This window comes from Sus scrofa, chromosome 12 (genome assembly GCF_054392235.1).
Source record: "Sus scrofa isolate SSC_HxYL_T2T_F1_AM1 chromosome 12, Sscrofa_HxYL_maternal_Yorkshire_Landrace_v2.0, whole genome shotgun sequence".
Lineage (NCBI taxonomy): Eukaryota > Metazoa > Chordata > Mammalia > Artiodactyla > Suidae > Sus > Sus scrofa.
In genome coordinates this window covers 62,205,742-62,225,951 of record NC_139394.1, presented here as the reverse complement: position 1 = coordinate 62,225,951, position 20,210 = coordinate 62,205,742, and the positions used below count along the sequence as shown (strand labels likewise).

Here is a 20,210-nt window from a genome sequence, read left to right as displayed (position 1 = left end):
ACAGAGCATAGAAACACATTCCTGTACTAGGGTGAATACTTTATATATTTTTAAGTTTTATTTATTTATTTACTTATTATTTTTTATATTATTTATTTTTATTTTTATTCAATGAATTTATCACATCTGTAGTTGTATAATGATCATCACAATCCAATTAGGGCGAATACTTTACATGCGCCGTTTCGCCAAAGCCTCCCACAGTGCCCACGGGGCAGGCATTTTTGTTTCCACGTTAGCAGATGGAGACGTGGAGAGGCTGCCGGACACGATCAAGTGCGTACAACCAGGAAAGACGGCACCAGGACTTGACCCCAGGTCAGCCGGACGGCGGGGGGCCTCCGTCGCAATGCACACACTCGGATTTTCCAACCTAAATGAATCTGAGGGGTGGCTGGTATTCAGGCTCAGCTGGGGACCAAGCTTTCTCGGTTCCGGCTGGAATGTGAGCAGGCTTTCAGCCTGGGGGCAATTTATGACGGCTTAAACCTCCCAGGTATTCAGCCAGCTCCTGGTGCAGCTGCTCCTCCGAGAAGGAATCCTTCGTCTCTCATCACTCCCTGGCTTAAAAAGTAAACAAGCAGCGTCCACTGCCAGTGCCTGTATGACCAAGTCACTCCTGATTCTTACAGAAGATTTAGGAGCCGCTGAATAGATCATCAAAGTAAGGAATATAGGAATCTATATGAAAAACTAAAAATTACTCATTCTCTCACCCCCTCCCCAGAGATAATCCATGAGAATGGGTCTTCCCAGGCTTTTTTTCTATGCTTTACCACTTGTGGTACCTTCGTGGTATATTTTGATCCCTCACCTGTAAGCTTAGAATATTTCCACTTTAAAAATATTTTCTTTTTAAAGGGGACCCCCGTACACTGTTGGGGGGAATGTAAATTGGTACAACCAATGTGAAACCAGCATGGAGGCTTCCCAGAAAACTACAAACAGAACGACCATATGACCCAGTGGTTCCACGCCTGGGCATATACCTCAGGAAAAAAAAACGCTCATTTGAAAAGCTACATGAGCCTCAGTGTTCAGAGCAGCCTCACTTACAACAGTCAAAGCATGGAAACAACCTAACTGTCTATCGGCAGACGAATGGATATATGAGAGCCTGTGCCACACACACAATGAAATACTATTCAGCCGCAAAAAGAATGAACAGTCGCCACTGGCAGCGCAGGGTTGCAATTGGAGGGCTTTATGCTCAGTGAAATAAGTCAGACAGAAGGACAAACGCTGTATGACATCACGCACGTGTGGAAGCTAGAAAATACAACAAACGTGTGACTATAACCAAAAGGAGACTCACGGATGCAGAGAAGGAACTAGTGGTAACCAGTGGCCAGGGGCACTCCGGCCGGGCCGGGCGGGGGGCGTACAAACCCCTGGGTGTCAGTGAGGCTCAAGGATGTGCTGCACTAGACGGGGAGCAGAGCCAGCGTTTTGGAATAACTGCAGATGGAAAAGAACTTTGTAGGATTGCACACAAATCTGAAAATACAAAGTCTTTTTTGCACCGCCTTCTGACTAAGACATGAGCATGTATTTAGAATATATTGATATGCCTCTGTGTGTGTGTACGTGTGGGTGCGTGTGTTTGGGGAGGGCGTTAACCTCAAAAGTGTCCCTAATACTCCGTCGTGTCCCTTATTCATTGTTCATCTGAAAGCTGGGCCCTGGTCCTAGCCTCTCCCTCTCTCCCCGCCTCCTGGCCACCGTCTGCTCTCTGTGACCAGGTGCTGCCCTGCATGTTCAGGGTCTTAGAGCAAAGTCTAGTCTTGCTGCTGTGGGTTTGCAGAAATGTCTTGCAATTTTTTTTCTCAGGTAAACTGAGATTTAAATGCACAAGTTCCATTAGACATCCTGGGATTTGGGACAGAAGGCATGTATAATTAATAAGTTACTTGGTATCGGAAACAAGGAGTTCAGTTCATTGCTGCTTAGGAAATCAAGGATGATTGGCAGGAAATCACTATTTAGGAAATCAAGGATGATCTTGGATATGCAGCTGCAGGTGCAGCCCAGAACTCCACTGGGATAAATACATTCATTCCCTCATTCATTGTTTCTCGGGCAGCACCCCTGGCACGGGGAAGTTCCTGGGCCACAGACTGAACCCAAGCCACACAGCAAGCCAAGCCACTGCAGTGACAATGCCAGGTCCTTAACCCGCTGCACCACAAGGGAACTCCCAGAACTCCACGGAAATTTAGAAGGAACTCACTGGGCCTAGTGTGTGTATGGGATGGGGGCGGGGGTGGGAGGAGAGAGGTTTGGGTTGTAACCGAGATGGTGGGCACAGCACGGTGGGTCAGACGGGATCAGACCTGGCCTCCACCGTGTAGCAGGTCTATTCCTCTGAGCATCCTGAGCCCCAGCTTCTTCATCTATAAAATGGGACTAAGCATACCCATCTCGCGGCATTTTTGTAAGGATGAAATGGGATAACAAAAACACCACCAGGTCTCAATATCTCCCAGCGCCCTTCTCGTCTCTTGTGAGAAAGAATCAATCATATTTAGTAACGTGGTCACATGTGGTCCCCTAATGGCAGATCACACAGAGGTATCCAAACGTTTCCCAAGGTATCAGGCACCTGTGGCTCCTTTTCCTTTTTATCCTTGACAGAAAAAGTGTGAACGGCTCCTTGACCACCCGTCCCCACTGGATAAACATCCAAGGTGACGCTGAGTTGTTCTTTTCTTTTTTAAAAAATTATTATTATTTGTTTGTCTTTTTGCCTTTTCTAGGGCCGCACCCATGGCATATGGAGGTTCCCAGGCTAGGGGTTGAATCAGAGCCATAGCCACCGGCCCACACCAGAGCCACAGCAATGAGGGATCTGAGTTGAGTCTGCAACCTACATCACAGCTCAGGCAACGCTGGACCCTTAACCCACTGAGCAAGGCCAAGGATCGAACCCGCAACCTCATGGTTCCTAGTTGGATTCGTTAACCACTGAGCCACGATGGCAACTCCATGAGTTGGTTCTATCATTGGGGTAAGTACACACTGCCACGTGGAAAGGGATACAGTTTGAGCCTGGTACATTGCAAGAGCCATGAGCTACCACAGTGGATCCCAGCGATTCATAGCCACGATTCCCACGCTTAGCTATTTACTCTCAAGGATGAGTATCCTCTAAAGCAATCCAGAGGATGCAAAAGGCTATATGTGTGAAGAGTTTGTAGTGTTATTTATGACATAAAATCTGTACCTGGTTTAATTTTCTAATACAAGGTGGGACGGTGTCGTCAGTTATGATGTGCTAACTTGGTGGCCTACGACACAGTCTTCAAAACAAGAATTATGCTGCTAGGTAGCAGCTTGAAAAACTACCCAGGCTATGATGCCGCCCGATTAACAACTCAGGCATATGCTCTGCCTCTGTCTGTCCAATTCTCTCCACACCCAGACAAAGACAGGAAGGGAGCACAAAACAGCAAAGACCTTAACATATAGAGGCAGCCACTGTTCAATTCATAGTGAAGAGCCTTTTCTGCATTTGGCATCACAGCCCTGTCTGGAGCCTGTGTATCAAAAAGTTGCCCGTGGAACTTGACCTTGATCCGAGAAACCAGCCCAACCAGTCACCAGGACAACAAAATTGAATGACTTCCTAAAGGGGGAAGGTTTCCGGAAAGAGGAAAGTCACAGCAGCTTATGGGGTATTTTCCAGTCATCGCCTGTGAAATAGGGAGATTCCCCAGGGCTATGTGACTGTATTTTCGGAGAAAGAATTGATGATTTTGTGCCGCTTAAGAGTCCAAGGGAAAGAGATGCAGGCGGAAGGATGGATAACTTACTTAAGAGGTCATCTAAACGGCAGCATTAGGCAAGACACTAGGCATTTGCGAGGCTGCGTGTTCCCTGATCAATGCCACACATATCAAGGGGTGGCTGCGTTTCAAAACACAAGGGAACCCAAGAAACACATTTGACACTATTACCGTGGCTTGATCCACTGCTTCCACCGCTAGAATTCTATTGTTTTCTCTACTGATCTAAGGTGGCTGAATAAAGCAAACACCAACAGGAGTGACTGAAATATAAGAGCACTACTCTTAGCGGTGTCTACAGGGAAGTAGGAGAATTTATCTTCCCTCGACCAACAGGAGAAGGTAGTCCTCCTTCCGTGGTTCCAGAGCACACTTTGCTGGGCTCTGTAAAAATAAAAGTCAGGAATTGGGCCTTATTTATTCTGGATTTCTGGGAATAAATGAAACAGCTTCTTTTAACAAAATGTGGAGACCCCTGCATTTTACCTAAAAATACTAATTCAAATCTAGTTAAGTAAAGCATGACTAACCAGCTCTTCTGGCTGACATCAGAATAGAGAGATGAGTGCAAATTATGGATGTAAATAGCACCTGTTTAATAAAGATGAAAATCTTTTTTTTTTCCCAAGATGAAAATCTAAGTACTAACACCATCAAGCTGCAAAAAACCCTCTTATGTGGCTAATGGTGATGGTAGCTGTTTTAAAATCCTATTTAAGTCTATCAAAACCACTTCTCCATGCTTCTCTCTTGTGCAATTCGCATACCACCAGGTCAAGTTATCACTTCCCATGTGGGGAATATGGATGGATGTCTTTCTGGAGAAGCCCCAATAATTCTCCGAAGGTCTTTCCCTCCCTAACAGCAGAGCGTTTCACCAGTATGAAAACAGATGCCCAGGGAGCTGCACCGACTGCCCCAAGGTCACGGAGTCAGAGAGTAGGTGTGACGGGCTTCCCCACAGTCCTGCCCACGGGAGAGCAGGCGTGAGGCTGGAAAGGCGGATACCTGGGACGTGCACCTGCTGGCTTCTTCCTGATCTGGGCAAGAGAGCGGGTCACCCTCTGCCAGGTGGCCAGTGAGTATGTGCTGATAAGATGGGAAGAAAGAAGATAAAAGACTCCAGTACATTCCATTATCTCCTATTCAGGTTTGGCTCTTTGGAGGGATGTAGAATCCTAGCCCTGGGATTGAGCGCTTCTGCCGTGAACTTGTGTTAGTCTCCAACTTTTTTTTTTTTTTTAGGGCCGCACCCGCGGTATATGGAGGTTCCCAGGCTAGGGGTCAAGTTGGAGCTGTAGTGGCTGGCCTACACCACAGCTATAGCAACTCAGGATCTGAGCTATGTCTGTGACCTACACCGCAGTTCACGGCAATGCCAGATCCTTAACCCACTGAGCAAGACCAGGGATCGAACCTTTGTCCTCCTGGATGCTAGTCAGATTCGTTTCCACTGAGCCACGACGGCAACTCCATTATTCTCCACCTTAACCCAGTTGGATAAGAATCCATTCAATTTGGTTCAATACAATCTGACAAAAACCTTACTGTGTCGGTCATGTACTAGAGCAGATAAAAGGTAAATGGTACTCTTTATGGTCTTAAAAACTTAGGGTTTCTTTTTTTCTTTTCTTTTTTTTTCTTTTCAGGGCTGCACTAGAGGCATGTGGAGATGTGGAGATTCCCAGGCCAGGGGTGGAATCAGAGCTACAGCTGCCAGCCTACGCCAGAGCCACAGCAACTCGGGATCTGAGCCGTGTCTGCAACCTACACCACAGGTCACAGCAATGCTGGATCCTTAACCCACTGAGTGATGCCAGGGGTTGAACCTGCAACCTCATGGATCCTAGTCGGGTTTGTTTCCACTGATGCCATGACAGGAACTCCAGGTTTCATTTTGTAAAAGGCCCCAGACATACGAAATTGGATTCACTGTAATCCTTGGTCCCACAGTCATCAGCCCGCAAATGAGCGTGAGCTGATTTGGTGACATGCCTGTCACTGCTGCCCAGCCCACCTCCTGCCCGTGCCTCTCCCACTCCAGAGGCAACTGCTTCTCCGAATTCTGTATTTATAGTCATCCTTCTTTTTTTTAATTCTCGTTTTAAGCCCTGCCCCCACAAATACGGGTAAAAATATGTAAAAACACACATTGTTTGCTTTTATCATTTCTAAATAGTCTAAATGGGGAAAAAAATAAAATGTCTCCATTCGATGCCTTTTTAAGGGTGCCTGGTCAACGCCGATCACTGTTGTAGGTGGCGGGGAAGAAAGCGGTGAGCGCAGACAGACCCCAATTCCTGCCCTCACGGACAGATAAAGAGAGTCAAGTCCCAGGGTGACAGTTCTCCATAGTGAGAGGCGCTTCGGATGAAAATACGGCAGGGCAGGCGTGGAGTTGGGGGGTGGGGGTGGGAGTCTTGTCATCGTGATTGAGAAGGTGGGGAAGGGCCCCCTGCTATACGAGGGGACCACCATGGTCTCAAGCGGGTGGGCTGAGCCAAACCCAGAATGTTCCTTTGGCTCTTAAAAAGAGATTTAAAATTTCCCTTTAGGACTCAAAATACACTCCTCTTTTACGATCCAGCTAACCGTGTTCTCTGGAGGCACAGCCTGTAGGAACCACACGCACAGTATTAAGAGGTCGGCTCTAACAGTCCACACGAGGACAGGGGAAGGGTCTTTTCTGCCCCCTAATTGCACCTCCTGCTCCTAACACGGTCCCCGTTACAAGGAAGACCTGAGGCGTTCCTGTCGTGGCTCAGTGGAAATGAATCTGATTAGGATCATTGAGGACATGGGTTCGATCCCTGGCCTCACTCAGGGGGTTAAGGATCCAGCGTTGCCATGAGCTGTGGTGTAGGTCACAGGTACGGCTCAGATCTGGAGTTGCTGTGGCTGTGGTGTAGACTGGCAGCTACAGCTCTGATCGCACCCCTAGCCTGGGAACCTCCATGTGCCATGGGTGAGGCCCCAATAGGACCAAAAAAACCCAAAAAACACAACAAAAACAAGTGAAATATGAGAGAAATGTTCACCCATGCATATTGAATAAATGAATAAATATGTAACTCTTATACAGCTTTTTTTTCCCCAGCATCTTTCAGGCTGCCTGTGGGCTTTTTAAGGACAGAGGAGTTGATCCTTGGTAGATATGCCTGGGGTGGGGCACTGGTGCCTGATATTAATCCATAACAGAAATTTGAGGAGTCAGGAAGAAGCCGGGAGGGAAAACCAGCAGAGTTCTCCCCTGGCTGGGTGAGCAGGGCTTGCCAGCCCCCTACTCAGAGAGATGAACCCCCTTGGAGAAAGCGCTGCTGGAAACTTGAGTTTCTCTGTCCAGAAAGAATTTGCCACCATGTGCCTGTCCTGCGAAACCTGCCCTCTGAGATGCTATGGGAATGAAGATGAGGCCCCTTTGGGAATCACTGCCTTTCAGCCATTCACAATAGACATCAGAAATATAAAGGTCCTCAGAAATCCTGCCATTAAAAAGCCAATTTAAGTTTCCCGCATACCCGGCTTCCCTCTTGTTAAAATGTCCTGCAGAGCAATTTTAACAGCCTGTGGAATGAGGGCTCTGTGGCCCGTCCAGGGACCTGGGATTGCGGCTGGATGATCTATACGCAAGGAAAAGAGCTCCAGAATGAAATCTGCCCAGCAGAGGCCTGCGGAGGCGTGAACGTTAGCAATGCCATGTTGGAAGCTGCTGTCATAGGCAGAATAATGTCCCCTCCCTAGAGACGTCCACGTCCTAATCCCAGAACCTGTGACTATGTCACCTTGCAATGGTCCACTGGACTGGGCTGTACCCTCGGCCACCACATTCGGATGCTGAAATCGTAGCGCCCAGTGCGACGGGGTGTTTGAAAAATAATGAGGTTTAGATGAGGTCGTGATGGTGGGGGATTAGTGTCCGTGTGAGAAGAGGCATCCGAGAGCTGTCTGTCCATCCGTCTTCCTCTGTGCCATGTGAGGACACAGAGGGAAGGTGGCCGTCTACAAGCCAGGAAGAGAGCCCTCGCCAGAACTTGACCGTGACAGCACCTTGATCTTGGATGTCCAGCCTCCAGAACTGTGAGATAATGCAGGTCTGTGGTGTTGCCACCCAGTCTCTGGCATTTTGTTAGAGCAGCCCGTGCTCGGATGCACGGCACAGGGGAATTAAGGTGCGAATCAACTGGCCTTTAAACCTTTTTTTTTCTTTTCTTTTTAGAGCTGCACCTGCAGCACATGGAAGTTCCGGGGCTAGGGGCTGAATCAGAGCTGCAGACGTAAGCGTAGGAGTCTGAGACACTGGGAGGTGCCACAGGGCTGCCTCCGAAGGTGACAGAAGGGGCCACAAGCCAAGGAAGCACAGCAGCCTTTAGAATGTGGAAAGGACAAGGGGACAGATTCTCCTACAGAAACTCCAGAAGGAACGTTGCCCTGCCAACACCTTGGCTTTAGCCCAGTGGGGCCCCTTCCAGACTTCTGACCTCTAAGAAAAGGGGACGCTCCTAGATTGCTGGTGGGAATGGAAAGTGGTACAACCACTACAGAAAACAGTATGGAGGTTCCTCAGAAAACTCAGTACAGAACTACCACAGGTCCAGCGGTCCCACTTCTGGATATATACCTAGAAAAGATGAAAATTCTAATTTGAAAAGATACATGCACCCCCATGGTCACTGCAGCACCATTCACAGTGGCCGAGACATGGAAGCAACCGAAATGTCCACTGACAGAGGACTGGATAAAGAAGATGTGGTACATATAAACCACGGAATATTACGCAGCCATAAAAAGGAATGAAATAATGCCACTTACAGCAACACAGATGGATTTAGAAATTAGCATACTAAGTGAAGCATGTCCAACAAAGACAAATATCATATTATATCATGTACATGTGGAATCTAATAAAATGATACAAAAGAACTTATTTATAAAGCAGAAACAAACTCGCAGATTTCTAATTCAAATTTATGTTTACCAAAGGGAAAACCACGGAGGGGAAGGATAAACAGACACAGTACTATATATGAAACAGAAAACTAACAAGGACCTACTGTATAGTACAGAGAAATCCACTCAGTTTTATGCAATAAACTGTATTAAAAAAAAATGGAGTTCTCGTCATGGCTCAGTGGTTAATGAATCCAACTAGGAATGATGAGGTTGTGGGTTCGATCTCTGGCCTTGCTCAGTGGGTTAAGGATCCAGCGTTGACGTGAGCTATGGTGTAGGTCGCAGACTCGGCTCGGATCTGGCGTTGCTGTGGCTGTGGTGTAGACTGGTGGCTGCAGCTCCAATTAGACCCCTAGCCTGGGAACCTCCATATGCCTCGGATGTGGTCCTAGAAAAAGACAAAAAAAGAAAAGAAAAGAAAAAAAGAATAGATATATGTATATATAAAACTGATCACTTGGCTGTACATCTGAAACCGATAAAACATTGTAAGTCAACTAGACTCCAAAAAAAAAAAAAAAAGATTAAAAAATCAGTGTTGTTTTAACACATGAAATTGGCAGTAGTTTGCTACCACAGCAACAGGAAACTCATGCTGTTGCTGAGGAAAGGATTGGTGGCTCTCAGCAAAGGAAGGAAGAATAAATTCAGCTACAAATAGTTTGTACCAGATGTCCAGAGTGATAGTCAGCCCTTAGCTTTCTCCTGTTCTGATTCCACTTCGTAGAAATTCCTAAAAGATTTGGCTAGAACAAGTTTTCCTGAAACTTTTTTTGGGGGGGAGGGGTGCACCTGCAACATATGGAAGTTCCAGTACTGGAGATCAAGTCCAAGCCACAGCAGTGATGAAGCCAGGTCCTTAACTCACTGAGCCACCAGGGAACTCCCACAATAGTTCTTTAGAAGGGAAACCCATTAACAGACCTCTCTCTCCTTTTGATCTTTTGTGCACAGTGTGTGTGTGTGTCCTTGTGTCTTGTTAACACAGGATTATGGTATTTGGGAAAATTACTGACAGTGATACCGATTAAGGATATTGACATAACAACAGTAAGACAAGTAAAAACAATAAAATGTGATTTGTTTAAAAGCATCAGCAATGACTGCATTTACGTAAACCACCTATGTCCACTTGTCACACAGCCCAGTCACAATTTTGCTTGTTCCCAATCTCTATGGTTTTAGAGAACCGTTAAAAGTTTCTAAAGGGTTTGAGCAATCATCCTAGTACAAGCTTGACATGTACAGATGAAGCCACGAGATTCAGAGAGAACTGAAAAACCCAGTGTCACGTTGCCTAAGAATATCAATAAGAGAACAATATTTTTTGAGGGCTCCCTAAGTGCCAGACATTTTTCTAAGTACTCTACTTGTATCATCACATTTAATAGTCACAGCCACTCTATAATCATTCTCATCATTCAAATGAAGCAAATCGAGGCAGAGAGAATTAGGTCACTGACCAAGGTTATATAGCTGGTAAATAAAGGTCTCTGCTAAAAAGCCAGAGAGTCTGGCACTAGGACCACACAATTGGTCATGAAACCCTCCAGGCTCTCCAGTAAGATGAGTCTGTATCATGTTTGTCCGGGTAAACTTTCATGTTTATTGCTTGGTAGCATGACTTTGCAGTTAATACCAAGGTCACTGGAACACAGAAAGTTAGTTGAAGCTGTGGGCAAACATGTCAATTTCAGAGTCGAAGCAGTTATCTGATCCCTTATAAACCAGCCCTACCACAAAGGGAGTCCTGCTATGCTCAGAGAACAATTGCATTTTACTTGTTTTTTTTTTTTTTTTTTTGAAATCTTTTAAATGAAACACACCAGAACCTCCTATCACAGCAAACACAAGCAGTGAGATAGAGTTTTATGAGTTTACATGTTGAGTAGCTTGTGAAAGAAAAGAAGAAAAGCAATGAAAGCGGTGGGGAATGAAAACAGAGAAGAGGCCTTCTTTAGTCACTGCTGGCCGCCAAATAAACCCAGGACCCTTCGGAAGAGACCCTCCTGTTTGCATGCTGCCAGCTGGACTTCCGGGCTGTGGCTGTAATTATCGCCAGGAAGGAAAATCACTGTGCCCAATATCACATTTACTTAGTTTTACATTTGGCTTGTTTTCTTCTGTATCTTTCAGGAGATTTCTCAACCTTTTGCATCTCGGCTGACGAAACGACTGTGTCCGTTTCCAGACCCAGCTCCCCTGTCTATCAAAGGTAGAGGGTTGCACCTGCCTCTGGCTGCTCTGAGATCTTTTCCCAAAGCAACCCTTCCTGTGACACGAAAGCCCGTCCAAGTGAAAAACCAAAACCAAAACCAAAACCAACGTGAGGCTGCAATTGGAATCCTCAGAGCTCCAAGGTCCAGGTCTGCGGGGTCCACCCTGGAGACACCCAGGCTCCGCCAACCCACTGATACAGGAACAGAATAAATAGCGTCTTCCTTTGCACTGTGGCTGAAGGAAGCATTCGTTTGATGGGTCTGTTTCGCAACTCTACTACGAAGTGTACATCACCAAATCCTACTGAGACAAACCAGCCCCTCCTCTGCCCCTGGAGGAAACTGGCAAGGGAGCCTTTGAAATGAGCGGAGCTTCTTGCAAAAATAAATCCACATCCTCTCTTCTTCAGAAAGGTGGCAGTGTTGCCCTGCGGTTTCGACCAAATTACAAAGCAGAGGCGAAGTCTCTAGTGGATTAACAGGCCAACCACCTCACCTCACCGGGGAAGGAAGGGAAAGATTAATCCATGCAGGATCTGGCAGACTTGCCCTGGATCTTCAGGGCGCTGAGACTCACGGCTGCCTAAGTCCTCAAGTTTTCATCTCGCTTTGACCCGGTACAGAGCCACAGCAAATCGCCAGTGGACCCCACAGACACCTAAAAGCCAGGAGTTCCTAGAGAAGTCTCAGAGGACCTTACTCTCCAGCATCCACTCTTCTCGTTTCTTATAACATCCGTCCAAGGGAAACGCCGAGTGGCCCCCTTGGGGGGTGGGCAGGGGTTATGGAACACTTAGCAAACTACACCAGCATCCTTCTAACACCTGCTACAGAAATGCGCCCATCAGAATTCACAGAAAGTAACCCACCATCTAAACAGAAGTTGTAACCATGTATTTATCGAGCAGTTTGTTACCACTTTTATAAAACCAATATTCTGCACAGAGCTACTGAGAAGGATTTTAGGAAGCCTCCCGGTCTCAATGGGGAGGCCCACACATCCGTACCAACCCCTCATGTGGTAGTGAAAGCCCTGTCTCCTCTCCACTCACCTTCACACAGCGTCCTCTGAGAAGTTTCTCTATCACCACTAACACAGAAATTTGGGGGAAAAGTCTCCATTTATAAATATCAGATGGTTTGGGAAAAAATATTTGTGGCACTGGACTTTTTTTTTTTTTTTTCCTACAGTGATGTCATTTTAAATACTTGGTGTGCTCCAAATTTGCTATTTTTACTTCCCCCAAGTGACTTTTTTGGGAAATACATTTGTTTGGATTAGCTACATTTGCAGTGACCCCTGTATCTACTATGCAAGACCAGGTCCATCTTCTCAGCAATTCTAACTGATACCATGCAGCTCTGAAGCATGAAGTCCCCTATTTGCTCACTTTCAAGGTTGTTCCTTTCGGACGGACCCTTTCAAAACTTCTGCTCACAGATACAGAGACAAAACATGAAATCAAACGACTGGCCTTTTCACAAACAAAAACCGCGCTCTATAACCCAAAGCGTTTGCAACAGACGACATTAAAGCCCCACCCCCCCACCCCCAAACAAGTAAAATTCTTCACTTCCCAAATGTGCTTCTGGAGAACAGAGTTAAAGGAGCTGGCTTTGAAGCATTTATTGGAGATCAGACTGGAGCCGAGACGTGCAGGAGAGGAAAAGTTGAAGAAGGAATGCTAAGTGCTTAGCCCTACCTGATCTGAACTTGCTTCTAATCAGCAAAGAGTGCTCGGACCCCAGGAGTGTCATGTTGAGTCTCCGCGAGCCGCTGGCCCCTTGGCCAGATGCCTCCTGATTTCCACCAGCAACGGGCTCCCGGGAGCCCAGCTGACCGCAGTTAACAACCCAGAATTCATCCAACTTTCCGCGAGCGCCCTCGGGTAGGAGTACAGCGGCAGCCAGTGACCGAAACCAGGGTCCCCGGCAAAGTGGCGGCTTCCCCCCTCGCCGTGCGGGGCTACTCCACTCTCCGCCGGCGGGGCCCTGCGCCTCCTCGGAGTCTGGCGGGGCGCCGCGGCATCCCAGGCGTGCTCGGCTGATGTCATAGGCTGCCCGCGCCCGTCGAGCATCCCCACCACGCCTTTATGAAGGTCCCAAGTTTGCTATCTGATCCTTTTTTACTACTGACAGGAGCTCAGCCAATCAGGAGCAGCGAGCCGGGCCCGGGACTCGGAGCCGCCGGAGGAGTCCCGGGAGCTGGGCTTAACTCTTTGCGGCGAGCGGCGCGGCGGGGTGGGGGGAGACGGGGAGGCGGCGGGCGCGCGCGCGGGGGGCGGAGCCGCGGGCCGCGGGAAGGGGAGGAGCGCCGCGCGGCGCCCCGCGCGCAGGTGAGAGGGCAGGTGGGCGGGGGGGGGCAGGTGGGCGGGGCCAGGTGGGTGGGTGGTGACCCGGGGGCGGGGCCTCTCCTGGGAGGCGGGCGGTGAGAGACCGGAGGCGGGAGGCGGGAGGCGGGAGGCGGGCGGTGGGCGTCTCCCATCCCGGGAAGGGACTTGCCAGCCCGCGAACTCCCGGCGACGGCGCTTTGCAGAGAGGCTGGACCCCTGAAAATAAGAGGCTTCCCAGGAACCAGGGTCCTTACATTCCCCGTCCGTTTGCACAGGGAGGCAGAGATGGAGCGTACATCTCCCAGCTCCCGCATCAAACCTGGATACACGTCCGCGGAGAAAACGAAACGCCTCTCATTTTTCTGGGATGTGCTCTTTTTGGACAAACTTTGCTCAGGGTGTCCGCAGATCCAGCTGGGACACTGTGAAGCCCTTTTGGGTTCTCAGTTGGGTTGAACTCTGGAAGGGAGGGTCTCTGGAGCTGAGGGATGTTGAGCTGGGTTTGGGCTCCGCTCGGCAAGGCTCAAAGACTTTTTCCACGAGGGAGTCCCTCCCTCCCGAGGGGAAAATCCGTCCCGAATACGACACCGAGTGACTGCGCATCCAGAATGTGCCAGGTGTGATAGGCTCATCTGTAAATAAAACAAAGACCCCGCTCTCAAGAATCTTGTGTCCTTGGGGCCGCACAGAAAATGAAAACCAAGCTCTATGCACACATAGTTTGGGGTTGGATTTTTTTGCAACCTGCTATGCACGTGAGCCTCCAGTACCATCTATGGCGTGTGTCTGAGAGCGCTAAACCCTGCAAAGCTCAGGCGGTGACAGATGAAGACCTGATGGGACGACTTCCAACGCTCTGAGTTCGGGCCTTGCCCAGAGCCCCGGATCCTTGAGTCCTCCCTCTGAATCGGACCAGTCGCTCGCGTAAATGAGGTCTTCCGGGATAGGCCATTGAATTCCTGATGTGTCAGAAAGGAGGCAGAGGAATCCGACCCGCGTTCCCCTTGGGGATGGAGTCCTGTTTGCAGGACGATGAGATATGCTGAGTGTATCTGTCATTTGGTAACAGGCTCCTATAGAGGGCGTTATTTTCCTAGTGGTTTGAAACTCCAGTGGTTTCAAATGATGCTCATTTATTATCTTGGCGGTTGTGGTGGTCAGAAGTCCAAAGCGGATCTTCCGGGGCTAACATCACAGTATTATCAGGGCTACTTTCCCCTGTGGAAGTTTTAGGGGCGAGTTGTTTCCTTGCCCTTTCCAGCTTTAGAGGGCGCCCATGGTTTTTGTCTCTTGGCTCCCTATTCATCTTCAAAGCCAGCAGGTGGGGCAAGATCTTATCACGTGATATGGCTCTGCCCTCTCCCTTCGGCCTCCCTCTCCCACGTTGAAGGATGCTTGTGATCCTATTGGGCCCACCTGGATAAACTCTGTTGCAAGGTTGGCTGATTATCGAGCTTAATTCCACGTGCAGCCTTAACACCTCTTGCTATGTGATGTAACATACAGATTCCTGGTTCAGACAGTGGGGAAGGGGCATTGTGTCATCAGGGGGCACAGAGGGATCTCTTACTCTACCCACATGTTGTTGCTCTCTGGCGAGCCCCAGGCTCCTGCCCTGCAATGAAAAGAAGTGGAGGGAGGTTTGGGAAGAGCCCAGGAGCCTGGAAGAAGCCCGGCCAGCTCTGGAATGCCGGTGGCTGGGAGGTGCCCTGCAGGGAAGAGAGGCCTGGGATAAGGAATGCTGATGAATTATCTGAGTGGAGGAAAAAACTGATTCTGAGCAATATTAAAAAAAAAAAAAAAAAAAAAGCCAAGCAGATTTTGCTCTTGAGGGCTCAGGAGAGGCACACGACAACTTGGCAGAGAATTGTTTCAGTGAAAGTTGTGATGAAAACGGCTGAAGCCAGCGCTAACTGGAAGGGTCTGCCTGACCTGGATGAGCTGGACAGGCGTGGACTGTTTTCCCTCTGCAGGCCTGAGAGGAGAGCCTGTGTGTGTGTGTGTGTGTGTGTGTGTGTGTGTAAGGGAGCATAGTTTCTTTTTTGAGTGCGTTTGGGAAATGCTGGTAACCTAGCCCTCCTCAATTTTCCCATCGGAGCATGTAGCTGATGACATCTGCCCTCTGGGATTCATACCCCCTATGGCGTGGAATATCTATGGATATAAATATGCTTGTATAGGGACTCATCCTTCCCCCTCTCTAGGCAGGCTTTTTTTTTTTTTTTTTTTTTGAAACTTGGAAAGGCTCTTCCCTAGGGAAATGGATCTCTGATTCTGCTGGGCTTTGGGAGCGGCAGGCTAATGCAGCCCAGCGGCCCCCAGCCTCCGGCCTGCAATCTGATTGGCAGCACTTCTGCTGGTCCTCGCTACTCCCAGGCCTAGAGGGAGCCTGAGAAGTGACGGATGGAGGGGAGAGACATGAGCTTCCAGGATCGGGGAGGTCATCCTCTGAATCTCAGCTCCCCTGGGACCTGGAGTAATTAAAGTCCCTCGAGACGCTCTGCGTCTTCATGGAAAACGGGGTTAGAAACGCTCACGTCCCAGAAGGGTTTTGGGCATTGAAGAGAAATAACAGTATGAGAAAAAGAATGTATATATTCTATCTATATATATTCTATGTTATTTCACTTTCATTGAAGTGAAATAACAGTATGAGAAAAAGAATATATAATATAAATATAAAGAATATTATATATTGTTTTTCTAGGTCACTATGCTGCATGGCCGAAATCGGCACAGCATTATAAATCCACACTCCCGGCATATGGAAGTTCCTAGGCCAGGGACTGAATCCGAGCCACAGCTGTAACCCATGCTGAAGCTGGGCAATGCTGGATCCTTTAACCCACTGTGCTGGGCTGGCAATTGAAACCGTGCCCCCACAGTGACCGGGGTTGCTGCAGTCAGAGTCTTAATCCCCTGTACCACAGTGAGAACTCCTCTCTGGAATATTCTGTCATAACCTCTTTGGGAAAAGACTCTGAAAAAGAATGGATATAAGTATATGTAGAACTGATTCACTTTGCTGTACACCTGAAACTAACACAACATGATAAAGCAACTCTATCCCAAAAAACAAAAAAACCTCTTGACTTTAGCCACAGAGCGTCCCCTGCTCATGGCAGTGTCATCGGTCACATCACCAGCCCCTCCCACCCAAGGGGACAGGGCTCCCCAAGACTGCACCTCCCTGAGGTCACTTCTCTGCCTTCCACAGCGGTGGTCCTTGGCCTTCAGCCGGCGGGGAGGGACTGTGTCTGTAAGTCTGAGTCCAAAGCACAGCTCGGGGTGGTCAGCATGCACTCTGACCCCTTAAGGACCGCCTTCTGGGGCAGCCTGAGCTCAGCTGATGGGTCGCAGGGCACAGGTGGAGAGCAGAGGGCAGCGCGTCTATGCAGCCTCAGGACCCCCCCATCCCCCCTTCCGAACTCCATGTCCTCGCCTTGGCCAAGGTCGCCATTGATTTCCCGGGTCTCTTCATCTTCTCATCCTGACTTCTTGGTGTCACCTTGTCTGTTTTCTCTTTTTCTTTTGCGTGTCCGATGGGCAGCTTCAGGGCAGCATCTGTTCCTCTTCCATCCATTCTTTGGAAAGGCACTTTGGGGTCTGAGCAAGGCACGCTGGCAAGTATTGAGAGACACACAGTATAAAGAGAGGTTTGCAAACTCAGGGGACAGGAGCAGAGATGAGAGAGCATGTGGCGGGGAGGCTGGTCCACGTGGGGTAGCCAGGACCTGGCTCTAGTGGACCGTAGCCCATTGTGAGGGGGGGGGGGGAGAGACACGAGTCATTCCCTCCAGTTGTTTTAACAAACTGGAAATCCAGGTTATACATGTTCAACATACCGGTTTTTTTAAATTGATTTATAACGTATAAGGTACAGTTGAGAAATAATGTTGTGCTCATTTTGGCTATACAGCAGTCATTCAAATTTATATATATATAAAATTATATATATACACACACACATTCTTTTTTATAGTCTTTTCCATTGTGATTTATCATAGGGTTTTTTTTAGGATTTTTATTTTTCCATTATAGTTGATTTATAGTGTTCTGTCCATTTCTACTGTACAGCAAAGCGACCCAGTCCTACATATATATATATATATACATTCTTTTTTTCATACTGTCTTCCATCATGTTCTACCCCAAGAGGCTGGATATGGTTCCCTGTGCTGTGCAGCAGGAGCTCATTGCTCATCCACTCCAAGTGCAACAGTTTTCAACCATGTAGTTCCCTGCCCTATAGTAGGAACTTGTTGTTTATCCGTTTTCCATGTAATACTTTGCATCTGCTAATCCCAAACTCCTGATCCATCCCCCACCCCCACCCCCCCGGGCAACTACAAGGCTGTTCTCTGCTTCTGTTTTGGAGATACATTCATTTGTGTCATATTTTAGATTCCACATATAAGTGATCTCATACAGTATTCGTCCTTCTCTCTCTGGCTTCCTTCACTTTGCTGAGGGCGACCATCTCTAGGTCCATCCACATTTGTAGTAAATGGCACATGATTGCATTCTTTTTGGGGGCTGTGTAGTATTCCACTGTGCATATATACGACCAAGGTGTTGGCGTGTGAAAGTGTGAGCGACTATCAGTAGCTTTTCGGAAGATTTTAAAATACAGTATAAATCAACAGGGGCAGATCCAGGGTGCAGGGCCTGAGCCTCGTACAGCTGGCAGCCCTTTAAAAAATGATGCAAAGTTAGAAATATGATGGGTAATATACAAGGAGTATTGCCTTTGACAGACACAGGATTACAACTGACCAGAGCATGGAAGATTCAGCCCCTTTCTTGTGGGCCCCTTCAGAAACATGGTGATGCAGAAACACTTCCCAGTTGCATCCTGGCTTCCTCTGCCCACCCAGAACGCTCAAGAATTCCCAGCACCTACAAGGCCCGTGCAAGGGGTGGGGGCAGCCTGGGGCTTCGGCTTCATTGCCTTTTTGGTAAATCCATCTCTGGGGCCAGTGGACCCTGTGAGCAAGCACAGGGAGACTCACGCGGCCCCACTTGGGGTCCCCCGTGATGAAATCTGTGCTCGGATCTCAACGGGCTCCATCTCGATCCTGGGAGGGAGGGTGAAATCTGGCCTCCCAAGTTACCTATTTAAGGAATGTGGCCTCAGCCTATCAATTTGTTTCAATTCCAGAAATATTTATCAAGTGCAGACTATGTTCTAGTGCTATAGAGGTTATAGAGATAAAGGAGAGATGATCCAGGCCCTCCAGGAGACTGGAAGAGAGTGGCAGGGCATCCGCAGACTCGCAGCACCCCAGAAATCCAAGGTCATTCTTCCGCTAGCGATGGCATCGCAGATGGAACTCTGGGGAGCTACCCTCTTCCTAAAGCCTGTTTCCTTTCACGCACGTGAGTACAAACGGCCTCTCGCCTCATTTAAACAGAGACTTTAAAGTAAACAGAGGTAAAGAAAGTCATTTCAGTTGAAAGCATCTGTCGGGGCTCCTTCTCCCCCTGCCTGCCAGCAAAGCCTCTCACCTCTCCTTCCTCTCTTTCACTGTATCCCAGCTCCCGCCCAGGAAAAGGGAATCCAATGTGATGATTCAGATGTAGAGTCACTGGGTTGGCTGACCCTGAGGTCCATCTTGCTAGAGGTCAAGGGCACCGTGGTTAAACGGCATGCACGGGTGGTCTGGCCTCTTCCTCCGCTTCTTTGCCTGCTGCTCTGACATTCAAAGGGGGGAGGAGGGTAAATCCCACCCAGAGAACGTGCCTTCCCCCAGTGTTTGAATCGATTCACATCAGACACCCCAGCGCCACTCTAAGGACTTCTGAAGCTGGTTGGCATTGAGGTTACGCAGTGATGGTGTCCTGGGGCCCTGGGCACATCCAAGATCCTGAGATGCTTTCCGTGGAGGATGTGGAAGACGGAAGTGTGTGTGGTACCCAGCTGGATGCATGCTTGTCATTCGTTACTGGATGGCTGCCATTGGCGTGGCGAAAATTCTTCAACTCCCTTCAGTTTTTCTATGCTCCGGGGGCACCGAGATGACAATTACCTGCTTGCCCCATAGACATGTGCCCGTGTTCGCCTTTCTAGATTCTCTTGAGGATTAGGCACTGCGGGTCCTTGCCCATGTATCCAGATGCCGTCTCCACTGTTCCCCCAACTCTTCAAAGACAACAGGTGCAAAACCTAACCCGCCTTTCCTCTGCCTGGGTTTCCCTACACGCCCACGCCTTTTCCTTCAGTTAGAGCGGAGCGAACGGGAAAGGAGCCCCCGAGTCTCTGGCTTGGGAGGAGGCCCCCACCCACGCCCCAGCATTCTCCCCATCCCCAATCTGTCACCAGGCCTCGTCCATTCTTCTGAATACCTCTTGAATCTACCCCTTAATTTTCTCCTAGGGCCTCTTCCTTACCTCAAGCTCCCTCCACCCTGGGTGCTTCCTGGTTTACTCCACGTGTTTCTTGAGTGGTCTCCCCTCTTCTGGTCTCTCTCTGCCCCAATTCATGTTGTCATCAAAATGCTTCTAACTCATAAGCAGATCCCTCTGCTTCCTGCCTATATCCTTCTTTGGCTCCCTGCTGCCGAAGGGTAATGTCCATATTCTAAGGAGCACACAGAGAGCCCGATGGTAACTTGGCCCCATTAACTCCTATTTTATTTCCTGCCTCTCTTCCCACTACTCTGTATACGTGCCAAACAAAGAATCTTAAAAACACTGAGCCTTTTCTCTTTCCTCCGCTCTCATTCCTTTTACCCTGGAATGCCTCTTCTTTGCTCTGTCTAGAGGCATCCTACTCATACTTCAAAACCCAGCTCAGAAAACCTTCTTTGACAGCCCCCAGCAGAATTAATCACACACGCCTTGCTTTGCTGGGTTTGTATCTTGCATATACTTGTCAAGGAGCCTTGCATTTGTCAGGGAGCATATATCATCAATGCATTTTT

At 48.5% G+C, this 20,210-nt stretch overlaps 1 protein-coding gene across 19 annotated transcripts in view; it reads right to left on the bottom strand.

Moving 5' to 3' along the window:
* MYOCD (myocardin) overlaps positions 1-20,210 on the bottom strand; it is a 484,310-nt gene that overhangs the window by 87,400 nt on the left and 376,700 nt on the right. For 6 of the 19 annotated variants that reach the window (XM_084982861.1, XM_084982864.1, XM_084982863.1 and 3 more), the window contains exon 1: positions 12,658-13,023. The exons of 12 other annotated variants lie outside the window; for them this stretch is intronic. Coding sequence is in view for 2 of the 7 variants with exons in the window: in XM_084982862.1 (XP_084838988.1) it covers positions 12,658-12,712 (55 nt within the window). In the remaining 5 variants the exon portion in view is untranslated. 19 annotated transcript variants of the gene reach the window in all.